At 39.8% G+C, this 13,084-nt stretch overlaps 1 protein-coding gene across 4 annotated transcripts in view; it reads right to left on the bottom strand.

Annotated features, from left to right (window-relative positions):
• Positions 1–13,084, bottom strand: part of LIMCH1 (LIM and calponin homology domains 1) — a 182,399-nt gene that overhangs the window by 76,750 nt on the left and 92,565 nt on the right. For all 4 annotated transcript variants that reach the window (XM_031048955.2, XM_031048952.2, XM_031048954.2 and 1 more), the window contains exons 4-5: positions 3,390–3,496; positions 42–72 (exon numbers count right to left, since the gene is read on the bottom strand). In XM_031048955.2, the coding sequence (XP_030904815.1) occupies positions 42–72; positions 3,390–3,496 (138 nt within the window). The remainder of the gene's footprint in view (positions 1–41; positions 73–3,389; positions 3,497–13,084) is intronic.

The following is a 13,084-nucleotide window of genomic DNA, read 5'->3' as shown; positions in this document are numbered from 1 at the left end:
AAAAAAAATAAAATAGACAATACTCCAAGCGATGTACTTACATTTTTCAGCTTCCTACTACAGTCAATGTTCCTGGTTGCACACACACAGGAAAAAAAGAAAAAGAAGAAAAAATAATCAGAAAGAAGACACATTTTCCATGAGCATGTATTCAGGCCATATTTTCCCTAACAAAAGCCTGCAGAATGCTTCTGCTGGCTGGAAACACATAAAAGCTAAGAAGATGTAGTTCACACATTCATTTATTCATAACATGGGAGTATTTTGTCACCATTACTTCAATCATTAATTTAGAATTCTGGAAGTACAAAAAGAAAATGTGTTTATAATGGTCCCACAGTAAAGTAGGACAGTGCCAAAAAGTCCTTTAAATAGAGTTGCTGATTTCTTCAAAAAACAAGACGAAAGTCTTCTCTGCTAAAATACGTTCTGCAGTAATCCAACAGTCAGATTCTGCTCTGTGATAAATCATGCAGCCCATACTGATTCTGAAAGCAACATAACATGTAAAGGAGATTGAGGAAATCATCACCAAACATTCAGGAAACAGAGTGGGTTCTTCTGTGGAAACAAGCATCACAAAGAACAAAGATGGGTGAAAAATAAAAATCCTGCCATTTACAATAGAACCTGCTGTGGAAAACATATTCATTTTTTTAATGCATACTTGAGGACTCAAGACTGAACATTGTAATCCTTCTCAATTTACATTTTCACCAATGTTTATCAAAGGGTGGAAGTTTCATGTTAGAAGCAACAAAGCACATGTGCAAACATAAACGACATTTCAGAATTTAGCAAAGAAACCATTAAAAATGAATGGAGGAAATGTGCATCACATTCAGGTGCTGAAAACCAAGTAAGACTAGTTCGGATTTAGTAAAGATTGTCTCCTGATTATAACAGAGTTGCTTTCTACTAGAACAGTAAGCTCGCTTCAGCATTAAATTACCTGACAAAACCAAAGATAAATGTACTTAAATCTGTTAGAATAACAAAAGTCTAAAACCAGGCTTATTCATAAACAGGCTAAAACATATTTCTTTTTATAACAACTTTTTAAAGACAAAATTTTATCCATTGATACCCACATGCTAAGAAAAATAAAACAGTCGTGATTTTTTTTCTTAATAAAATAGCAGTGGAAAAGAGTCTTGTTTAATAAGTAAGGAAGACATTCTTTACAGCATTAGCTCATAGCTTTTACAAGCTGAATGATAAAAAAAAAAAACAGATCCAGTGCATACCTCAATTAACATTTATATGGAAAAAATGGTTAAAAATGTCATTATCTTACTCATGTGCAATAATGTAATATTTATCCTTTATCAATGAACAAATACCCTTTTAACCATATTTAAGAAAACCCCAAAATCTTCAAAGAGGGGGAAAAGAGACGCCTTCATGTTTTAGGAACTAGCTAGCAGAAGACAGACTTGAACTTATTTCTCTACAACAGTCATGTCTTTGGCTTGTACACCTCAACTCAGTTACTCAGTGTGAACTTGGACAGTGCTAGGAAAACATTTGGCTCATTTCCACAGCTGCTTTCTGTGAAGAGTTGATGAGGGAAGAAAAAAAATCCACTGCAGTGAGACACTTCACATGTATCCAGCAGCATATTCAGAAGAAGGTCAAGCCATCTCCATGGAGTTTATTACTCCTAGTTTAATTTGCTTATGTGCTGGACAGCTCTCCTTGGAGCTACATGCTAGTCCCAGCCTCTTAACCTGCCTCCTCTGAGGTACTCCACCATCCTGAACCCCAAAAGATCAACTTTCTGATCAGAAAGACTCTTTTTCTCTGGTTTCATATGGAGATCAAGGTTTTATATGGAGATAAGGATTGTTTTGCGACTCCCTCCAGCTACTCATTGTCATGATTTTACATGACATTGTGAAGCATCTGCAGTATTACCAGATTAAGAAGAAATATGCTACCTGGTCCCCTCTCACTGGCACGTACAAGTGAGAAGAACCTTATATTAGAGCCAGAAACTTGAAAAGGAGCAAAAAAATGGGAGACTATTCCTTAAAACAAGAAAAGTGGCCAATTTGATTTTAAGAACCTTTGAATTTTCCCAGTGCTTGAACACCATGAAAACTTCCCCAGCTTCTGCCGGCAGAAGGGAAAAAAAAAAAAAATAGAATGCTGCTGAAATTTAGAAAATTGTTTCCATAGACTTCTCTAAAATGGATATGTCTGACCAGGATTTCATTAGTGATCTTTTTGGTCAAATGAAACAGGGCCATTCAATCAGCTCAGCGGTATTTGCTTGTCTGTAGAGCAGCAACTTTTCAATGCTACACACAACAGACAAAAAAAAAATCAGAAGAACTTCTAAATAACACCAATTATGAATTTTGTTAATTTTATGAAAATGTGGGGTGCTGTTGTTTTTGGGATGTGGGGAATTCAATCGCTGTTAATATAAAGGAGAATAAAAGACAGTTTGACTGCCTGTGTTCCTTTAGTCCATGATGACAAAGTCTTTCCTGAAAGGGACAACAGTTCCAAATCAAGACCTCAATCTATGACTATATGGACTTTGATTCAAGCCTGCTCTGTGTGAAGACAGTAATTATTTTTGTGACAGTTTCACATCTGTGTTTTAAATCACTTTGTGGAGTGAAATGCTAAAAATACAAGCTTTAGAGTCTAAGCACCTATACACTTTGCCGTGAGGGATGTGTACATACCATGGCCAAAAAGCTGTTGATTAAAAGGAGATTTTAAAAAAATCACTTCACCCCCTAAAAACAAAGTAATTAATTATTAGGAAGGAGAACCTCTCAAAATGCACATGGTAATTTGTGTGGCAGTAGGTGTGTGCTTCCACGAAAAACTATCTAAACTGCATTTCCAGTCCACACATTTCTCACAGACATCTTCAGCCCAAATATCATGTCCCAAGCTATAGTTCTTGTTAGACAATAAACAGACCACACTTATGTCTGCACCTTGTAGAGTCTGAGAGACCTATAAATGACCTATAATGCATCTTCAAACCAGTTTAATCTGAAATAACAGAGCTGTGATTTTTTTCCCCCAGCCTACATAGTTCATTAGTTGGACAGACAAAAAAGAATGCCATCAATTCAGACTCAGGAAAACCCCTAAGTCCCACAGAATCTCATTGCTTAACTAAACCAGTATTTTAAAAGAGCTGTGGTTGATCTCTCTGGGAAAAATAACAGCCCTTAGAAAAAGCCTGTTGGAGAGAACAAAGTATTCTTCCCAGCACTGAAGGTTTCCTGAACCTCGGTTTCCTATTTGCTTTATACAAATGACAGTTCTACAGCCTTTTTTGCTCATCCTTAAATACTTATTATTGAATCACATGCATCTGAAGTTGTAACATGCTAATCACAAACTGCTGTTGTACTTACTTGATGGTTACTCTGTTTGATGTGTCCTGCAGATCACCAGGATCAAAAAGCTGAGATTCTTTAAGTCCCAGCTCTTTGCAGCCTCTTAAGAATAAGATGATATTATCCTGAAAGGAGACCAAAAATAAAACAAACCCAAATTTTAAACTCCTCTTTATAGAAAAAAATAACTCTACCAAACCAATCTCTCCCTCAGTAACATCTCACAAACAGTCATATCATTAGCTAAATGAAGAACCAAAGACATTTCCAGTCACATAATTTGAGAATCCAGAACATGTTTTGTTTGAAAAGTAGAGTAAATATGAAACTTTTTTTTTAAGATGTGTAACTGCAACAAGCTTGCTGACTTTTCTCTTTCCAAACCCAGATGTTGGCAATCTTTAACTGAAAAACCCTGCTAAATTCCCCACCTACTGCTGCAGGCTGCCAACACAACTGCAGTGTGTTACTGGGCAGAAAAGGCTGGATTTCTGAAGGGAGCAGGAAGGGTAGATATGAAACAGCCCACCACCATTTAAGCAAGTAGTTTGTTCAGAATGCATTTTGCATGTTGATACAAACAAGCCAGTTACTCTTAGTAAACACAACTGGTCTCTTGCCTCTCCAATCTTGACTAGCCAGAAGCCACTGGGAAAAGAGATAGGTACCTTCTGCCCAAATAAAATGCGTGCAGCTACGCTTTACGTGACCAATGTCTGTAAGAAGAAACACCAGTTTTGTAACAGTTTTTATGAAGGATTTAAAATTTTCAGAGTGTAAAAAATAAAAATAACTAAGAGAGATTAAGCAGAAACTGATATAAGCCTCTTTCAAACCAAATATGAGTGATGATGCATAGGTTTGCACTGAGGGGATTAAATCAGTATGTGTGCATATACATTTAATGTTTGATTTATACTTACTTAAACTTATGAATGTACACTGCCCTGTTTTATAGAACCAGTGAATCTTTCTTATGCAGATAAATCTCGAAGGCCAGTAGACAAGTTTTTAGATATATCCACAACTAGAACAGAAACTGCAATGGTAGATGTGCGTACAAGTAAGGATATAATGTACAGATTGATACTCTCTGAGGTCTCTCATCTCAAACCTCCAGCAGGAGGTAAACTGCCATGGGAAGAGTTAGAGCACAGCAGAACTACAGCGTGTGGCAGAGACCTCCATTTCTGTACAATCTGGAAAGCCGAGGAGCCTGGGCAGTGTTCAGCTCTTGCCCACCCTGCATGACAGAGCAGGATTCGTGAGCTGGGCTCTCCCCACATCTGCTCCTAGGTCTTTGTTTGGGTGGCATAGCCATAGCTTGGTGACAGCAGCCTTGTTTATTCTGTCGGGGCGCAGCAATCAGCATGCTAATCGCTGTGGTCTCTACATGCCAGCACTCTTGCACACAAAGCTCGCGGTCACCAGCTCACCGCAAAGAAATGCAGACTTGAAAATTTGGAGGAGCCCAGATCTCCCTTTTTTTTCCCTGGCTGAACCTCAACAGCTGTGGAGGGGAGCCATGGGGGAAAGGAACAACAGCTGAGAGAGCAGAGCCCATAACCTAGAGAGACAGCATCATTCATGACATGAAAAGTTGCTTGCAAAATTCTCCATCTGGCTTACTGTTTGCATTATAATTTTCCAACTGCATCATGAGTAACTCTTGTGTTTAGGCTTTGATGGAGGACAGTTCTGGCCACTTCCAAATGGTGGGTGGAACAATGTGTAAATTCAATAAAAATGCAAAAGCATTAAGAAAAAAAAGTCTCTAACAATATTTCCTAACAAAAATATACAGGAAATACAGGACAGAGTAACCTAATAGGTTTAAAAAACAATCAAAGTAGGGGCAACTCCAAGAGTAACTAATTGCATCCATCTTCATACCAAAAGTTCATATCCAAGTTATGTGAAGCAGTAACAAAAATATCAGCTTTTTGGCACCCATGTGGTTTGGAAATTCAGTTCTTCTGCTGATGAACAAATGCCCACAGCTCAAAAAAACCACAGTGCCACCACCTTATGCCTGTTTTCATACACGCTTTTATTTTGATGGTCATCAGAAAGATAGCATTAGCCAACAGTCAAACCATTCCCCAGACAATTCCTCAGAAAGCTGATATCTTCTATGAGCACAACTAATCACACATGCCAACAAGATGCATTTGGTGAGTACTGAAAAGGTTTTACTTTTGTGAACATTCTCACAGTTTTTATTTCCCAGTGGTCCTAGAAATGGCAACTTGTTTAAAAGGATTACTGAAAAAAAAAAAGCCAACAAAGAAATCGTTTGTAAGTTGCAGATACTCAGGTAAACCTGTCTAGGCTGCCTATCCCCAAGCCAAAAATGTACCTCATACTAAAGTTTTCCTAGTTCACTTCAATACACTTGAGATTTGTATGTTAGTTCTGTTGAGACTCTAGAGAAAAACCCTCGTAAGCCACTAAAAGGAGAAAGGAGTCTTATTGTTAAGAACCAGCTCCCAGCACAGCTTTCTTTCAGGATTACTACACCTTGCATAGGCTAAGTCCCGGTTTCTTCAGTTCTCAGAAAATTTTGCTTATATTTTCTATTTTTTGAGCGAAATTATATTTCTGTATCTGTCAGCTGTATCAACATGTTTTTTGTAGTCCCCTACAATACCAAAAAAAAAAGGGAAAAAAAGAAAAAGCTTATAAGCAGCAATGGATATAAAACATCCTTAGTTTAAGTAAGTGACTGAAACCACACACCTAATGTGCATGCCCAGCTCCTTACAACTTGGCAGAGTTAAAGAGGTCATGCAAATGGGTCACACTGCAATGGCAAGGATGGCAGTGTGGCCAGCTGCTATACCTCAGCTAACAGGGTGGTATCTTTTACAGTGGTCTCAGACGACACACAACCTGAACTCAGTCCCTCTGGCAGACCCTACAAGGCACTAACGCACACTGCCTCCACACATTAAATTGAAATTATATTGCCTTTCTCTCAGCCTTACTTGCTGCAGTTGCAGAGTTGGAGTAGACAGGGGGTTGGTCGCTTGGTCAGCACATCATTTCCTACAGCCCCAGGGGACCTGCAACTGTCTCATGCTGTATCCTCTCAGTTTCAGCCCATTCCACTGTTCAATCAAAAATATTTTTCTGGCTTTTGTCCTTCATGCACCCAGAGGAACAGTGAGCTTACAGGTTATAGTTTAAACTTCTTTTGCATATTTTATCTCCTTTTTAATCTAGAAAATTTTATATTTGTGAATATATAGGTATCTATAAATCTGTTAATCTATAATCTATAGACATCTATAAAATTTTATCTATGCTGTATCTATACAGTGACATAAACTAAACGGGCTGCTTACAGAAGACAAATGCTTCAGTGTGGTGACAGTGGACACAAGCATGGGATGCACTGATAGGTTAAATCCCAGCCTTTTTCTGCCTGTCTAAGCAGAGTCCTGACAGTTACTGCTAGATCAGCACTGTAAGCAATGTCACTTACAAGCATTAGAAATGAAAAAAATTATTAATGTTTTGCTATATGGAATTTCAGAGAAAACAATCAGTACACAAAACACTACAAACTCTCAGGCAAAGCCAGCCACAAACCAGCAAGAAGGGCCAGAGAGAAGCAGGGATGCACAAACAGGGGTGCAGGACACTGACTCTGAGAACTGAGCTGGAAGGATGAATGGGAAGAAAGGGAGAGTTGCTCTTGCTTTGAAAACTACACTTCAATACCATCAATTTTTCATCCCTTCTGGTGCATAATCTGACAGACTCACCTCTACAAAATCACTTTGCCAGGACACCAGCTGCAAGTAATGCACAGACAATGGGAGGCAGAGGGTTTACACACCTCTACAAAGGTGGAGAGGGAAAAAATATGCTGCTCATTTATAATCTTTTTTTCCCCCCTGTTTTTAAAAGAATGATAACCCATGTGTTATAAATACTAAAAAATATTTACTGCACAGCATTAAGTTATTTTCCTCACACATGAAATGGAGCACAAAATCCTGAATTCTGTAAAAAAAACCCACAGAAATTGGCAGTAGTGAAGGACAGACACCCTGGAAAGCCACTGCAAATTCACACAGTAGCACTGCCAACACACATGATAGTTCAAGCTAGTGAGAATCAAATATTCACAGCAGGCAAATTCTCTCCATAGGATCTGCTGATCAGATGCAACGGCAAACAGCTTGAATTTGGCCCACTTCCATTCCTTTCATCTGCCACAATAGTACACAAAATAGTCTCACTGTACTCACGCTGCAAATCAGACCTGCAGCTTATCACTGCAGAACCATCGTTTGTCAGATTGAACTACTGCACAGCCTGGATGAGATTATGTAGATAAACTCGGGGAAAACAAAAGCAAGCCAAGCTGTATATCTGCACAGAACGCTGAACAGAATGCCAAGTGCATGCCACTTCTAAGAGTTGGAGATATTATTAGTTGCCAGTAGCACTGTGCTGTTTTGCAGGACAGCTGCAGATAAACAGGTGGCCTTTTTCATATCTGGAATGCTGAAATTTTCTCTGCTCCAGAATAAATTGGAAGATTTCTAAAAAATTTATCTATATTTCCAAACTGCTTTTCTGAACAATTTCCAATACAGACTCTCAAAAGCCTTTTGTTTATTATCAGCATTTCTTCCTAATTCCCTAATTTTTCCATTTTATATAAATAATTAGTGGTGATAAATTATTAATATAAAAGCAATAGATCTTGATTGATTCACAAGCAGGTGGAAACACTAAAACATTCAGTTCAAGTCCACCAGGAAAAAACTTTTATGAGAACAGCTGGGAACTTTTCACGTATGTATATATACATATATATATAGACACACACAAATATACACATATATATTCTTTATTATTTATCCAATATGATTTATTATTTATGTTTTACTGTACATATATGTTTTAGTCTCTATATAATGTTTTACAGTTTATATAGTTTGCTTTACCGTATACACAGCAAAACTACACTTCAGAAGACATTGCTTTTTGTGGCAAATTCCAAATCAGTAGATTTGGAAGGATCTCAGCTGTAGTCAGGATACATTCACTTAGAAACTCAGGAACTTTACCTTCAGAAGGTGCAGGATGACAGCCCACCACAACTGAAGCGAGCCCCACCAGTAGAGTACGGTGAGACAAGGCTGCATGCAGTGCTAGATCCGGGCACACACCAGCCTTAGCTAATGAAAATTAAATGCTACATGGGGAAAACCAGAGAGTGACCCTGGGACCAGGGAGGGAAAGCAGGACTTACCGGCCCGTCAGTCTGGCCTGATCCTCGCCTCCCGAAGAGCAATAACCCCGCGGAGCAGCAGGAATGACAGCCGGCTGGCTGGGAGCCCCTCAGCTGCTGATGGTGGGGCTGCGAACCCCAAACTCCACCCCCACCACTGCGGAGCAGCCCCCACACTCCCCCAGAAGGAAAACAATCACTGTGTGTGGAACTGTCTGAGCCCCGAAGGCAGAAAACAGGTCCAGAGAATGAATGCAGAGATGATTCAGTTAAAACGGCAGCAATAACGCTCACTGTCCTGAGATGAAACTGAACGGCTCCGAAGGCAGGGAGGGCTCTGTAGGAGTCACTGGGAGAGAGGCCAAGCTTGCCGGCAGCACCACAGGCCAGAAAGCCTGACAAACAGGACCTTTCACAGCTCAGCAGAGGAGGTGGCAAAGACTCTCTTTGCAAAGAAAGCCAAGCTTTTTCCTACTTCTTTTTGGGTCATCCACAAGGAAAAGATGTGTCTCCTCAAACAACAGCCCCACTCCTTTAAAGAAAAGGCAAAAAAAAACCCCCTTAAAACCTCTGTGAAGAAAATAGGTCTGTCAGAGGTATACTGAAACTACACCAAACATACCAGAGACCGCTCTAAGCAATGTCCAGGTAATATGTAAGACTGCTAGAAGATGCTCAGTACCAGAACCCCAATATCCAGTGCAAAGTGCCGAATTCCTACCAAGGTCCTGAGATCCTGCTGCTTCTAACCAGACTTACTAGGCTAGAAAACTGCAAGTGCCTACAGCAAGAAGATAGTGCACAACTTTGATACCACTACTTTACACTACTTTGGTAGTATAAAACTTATCCTCATTTGATAGTGTGAAGGGAAAATAGGTCAAAGAAAAGAATTCATCTTTTCAGAGAACTACTCTTGGCATTTCTGGCATTCAGCAAAATCTTTTGCTATTAGTTATAATCATTAGTCTCATATAAAACACAAGCACATTCAATCTACATTGATAAAATGAAAATAAGCAACAACACAAAAACCCCTCAAAATTACACCATGCAAGTTGATGGGCAGATGAGAGGAGGAGGGGAAGGGACTCTAAAAAAAGAAGCCCCAAATAAATGAAATGTGTTAAGCAAATTAAATTGTCCTCCAGGTACCAAAAAGCACAACGCTTAAAATCAAAAGCCTGTAATTCTTTGAGCAGATCAGAACTACAGCAGCACTACTCAGGAAATTATCTCAGAATTTTCCTACCTCTGTCCTTCACCATCAGATTATTTGCCTTTTAAGATCTTTGCCCTGTAACAAATTTCACCCACATTTATAAGCTTCTTATACAATGCAGTGCATTACTATCAGTTGTATGACAGTTAAATACTAAAATCTCCAAACAAGAATGACCATGTTGTGTATAGTGAAAAGCAAATGCAAGGAGCTCAGAATATAAAAGGACATTGAAGGTCCTGGTGAAGCTAGTGAACATGTTATGCTGGGTACAGAATGGATGACGTGTCTTATTTCTGCAATTTTTTTAATTGAGATGAAATTCCATGTAGCATGATATGATATAAAAGGAGGAAAGAGACCTTGCAGGAAAGAGGAAGCATAACAGGGAAAGAGAGAATAATGGGAGGAGACCATATGAAGGAACATGAGCAAGAGCAGCCTTCAACTCAACAGGCAAGAGCAAACCACGGGGGGCTGGGAGGGGTGCACACATCATGAGCACAAGGCTGACCCTATGACTTCACTAGTTAAGTAGGTCCTGATATTTCTCCTTGCTGCATCAGGTCATTATCCCTCAAGACACAAATAAAACATTTAAACAAATGGGGGCTCAGTCAACATCCTTGTCTCCCTTTGGGGAGGGAGAGCAATCAGATTTGCCGAACCCAAGATACACCCTGAGTAAGATGGCTTTGTTTACAGCAATGAAGACAGAACATAGGCAGGCAGGGAAAAAAGCCCAAAGCATTTCCAGGCTATTCACTGGCTCCAATGCTAATGAAATCACAGCCAGATGTCAGCCAGATGTCAGATTTCACTCAGTCTTGGAAAGGGGGTGCCTGATGCCATAGTGTATGGTAACAGCCACGCTGTGGCCAAGGAAGAGGACAACATTTCCTTTCCACCCCTTCTCCACAGCTTTTTAGTCCAGGATGACAGCATTTGGCTTGTGAATGTGCCTCAGTTTCTTGATTTCTTCCATTACTCATTTTCCACATCTTTGATGAATAAAGCTCAGCAACAGCAGGGTTAAAAACAGACTCTCATACAGTGAATTGCAGGCAAACACTCCTAGAAGCTGCTGGGAATTCACCTTGCAAATCCCAGGTCAGGTGGGTAAAACCAGCAGGAAGAAAAAACACCACCAAAAGAGCAAAGCATGGGTTCCATCTGCTGTGATGAAAAGGACTGTTATTTGCATCACTGCCTTGTTGGCTGGGCTATGAAGTGGGTCAGTACAAAACTTAACTACAGAGTGGGTTGGGGCAGGAGCTACAGAAAAGATAAGATTGAAAGAAACATCACAACAATCATGTTCTCAGTGCAACTGGAGCTCAGCACCTGTGGCATCTACCCCTTCTTACCCAGACTCCTGACAATAGTTCTGCTGTCTATAGGAAGGAGGAAAAAAAGGTCATGAAGACAAATTTAACCTTTATTTGCACTCACATTATAAGTGCTGAGAGTATGACTAACCTGAACACAGATGTCAAGGAACCCTGAAACCACAGCTAGTGCCACAATGTTTCCCTCATGACATCCTCTTGAGGAAACTGGGCACTCTCCATTCTCAAAGAATGCGTGGCTGCTGGCCCATAGCTGAGCTCTACAGCAAAATATAAAAAACAGGCAAGAAATTCACAACTAAGGAGAACATGTTGTTTCCTAAGTTTGGTTTATTTGTGTGTGATTATCAGGACATGATAAACCATTACGGAAAGCACACAGTCTGACTACAGATTTAGAAGATCTCAAATGCAGCAATCCCAAACAAACTGCTTAAAGTAAACAAAAAATACATATACTTTAGATTTGAAGTTGCAAGTCATAAGAAATACTACACCAAATACTGTGAAAACAACACCAGCCTGTAAGTCAGGGGCACCCAAGCAATGGAACCACCAAAGAAACTAACCTAAGCACTAAGTATTGGCAAGTATGGTTTTTCACTGGACATATTGTTAAAGTTTATCACCCTGCATACAAAAAAAAACCACCCAAAAACCCAAGGAAATTCATAGAGGAATAAAGTTGAATTACCTCCTGAGTGATACACCCAAAAACCTACAGTACTGGGGTAATCCAAAGGAACGCTACAAATAGCTTAAGCTCCAACACAAATAAGCCCTTTAGGTGTTATGTGCAGCCATCAACTACAGCCAAACACTGCTGAATAAACCTTCGCCTTTCCTGACTTCTGCCAAGGTAATTGTATGTTAAGCCACGGCACAACATATGCTTTTAAAAACCTATTTATGTGTTCCTGCTCAGATACTGTTCTATGCTGATAAAGATTACCTATGCAAAGCAAATATATGTGTTAACATTTATTCAATGTTTCCTTAATTATATTAGCAGGTCTACTAAAAGATACTGCCTTTTTTCACATACCCTGCCTTCCTTTCTCTGCCTGCAGACTGCAGGCCTCATGAGATCCCTTTGATCACATTTGATACCTCAGGGCACTGTTACCCAATGCGTGCTTTCTATATTTTGACTTGACTGTAGAGAAAATAGCCTTCTTTTCCAGGAAGAGCAGCGTTGACTATTCAAGGAACCCCACTCCAGGAGATGCAACTTGCCACAGGACCTTTGGGATGGAGGGGGTTAGAAAATGAGGACAAATCCTGTGCATCACAAGCCTGACCAGCTGAAAAGGTATGTCTGAGGGTAATTAGTTACCTGACCAGCATAATCTACTATAAACCAGTAGAGGTAACTTAAAGCATAAAGAGTACACCTGTGTGCACATTCAGAGATGACTATCTGGAAAAATATTTCTCAGCCTGTGATGAAGTAAAACATTACTTTCTTGCTCTTTTATGTGATATGTTCTCTCTTGCTTGGTACATAAGCAAATCTATCTTCCATTTATAGCCAAAAATAGTAACAGTTGGCCAGTACTTGGACTTCTCTCAGCAAAGACAGCAATTCACTACACAAGGATCAGGATACTACTATGCAGCTGAAGCTGTTGAAGGGCCTCTGCATCCCAATGTCCAAGTACAGCTGCTGTAGGTGGGCCTCAAAAGATGCAAAAAAGCTGCCTGTGGAGGCCAGGGGCCTGGCAGTAGCTGTTAAAATCAGACCAAATCTCTGTTCCCCAAGGCAAACAGCAAAATAGTGAAACCGCCAAGGAGGACTCATTCCTGCTCAGTTCGTGACCTCTGCAAAAAAAGCAACAAATTCCATTTCTTCTTTCAAATTAAACATCTACTCTTTATTGCCCAGGAATAT

Source organism: Melopsittacus undulatus, chromosome 7 (assembly GCF_012275295.1).
Source record: "Melopsittacus undulatus isolate bMelUnd1 chromosome 7, bMelUnd1.mat.Z, whole genome shotgun sequence".
Classification (NCBI taxonomy): Eukaryota; Metazoa; Chordata; class Aves; order Psittaciformes; family Psittaculidae; genus Melopsittacus; species Melopsittacus undulatus.
Note: the sequence above shows the minus strand (reverse complement) of the source record. Positions and strands in the feature narration are given on the sequence as shown.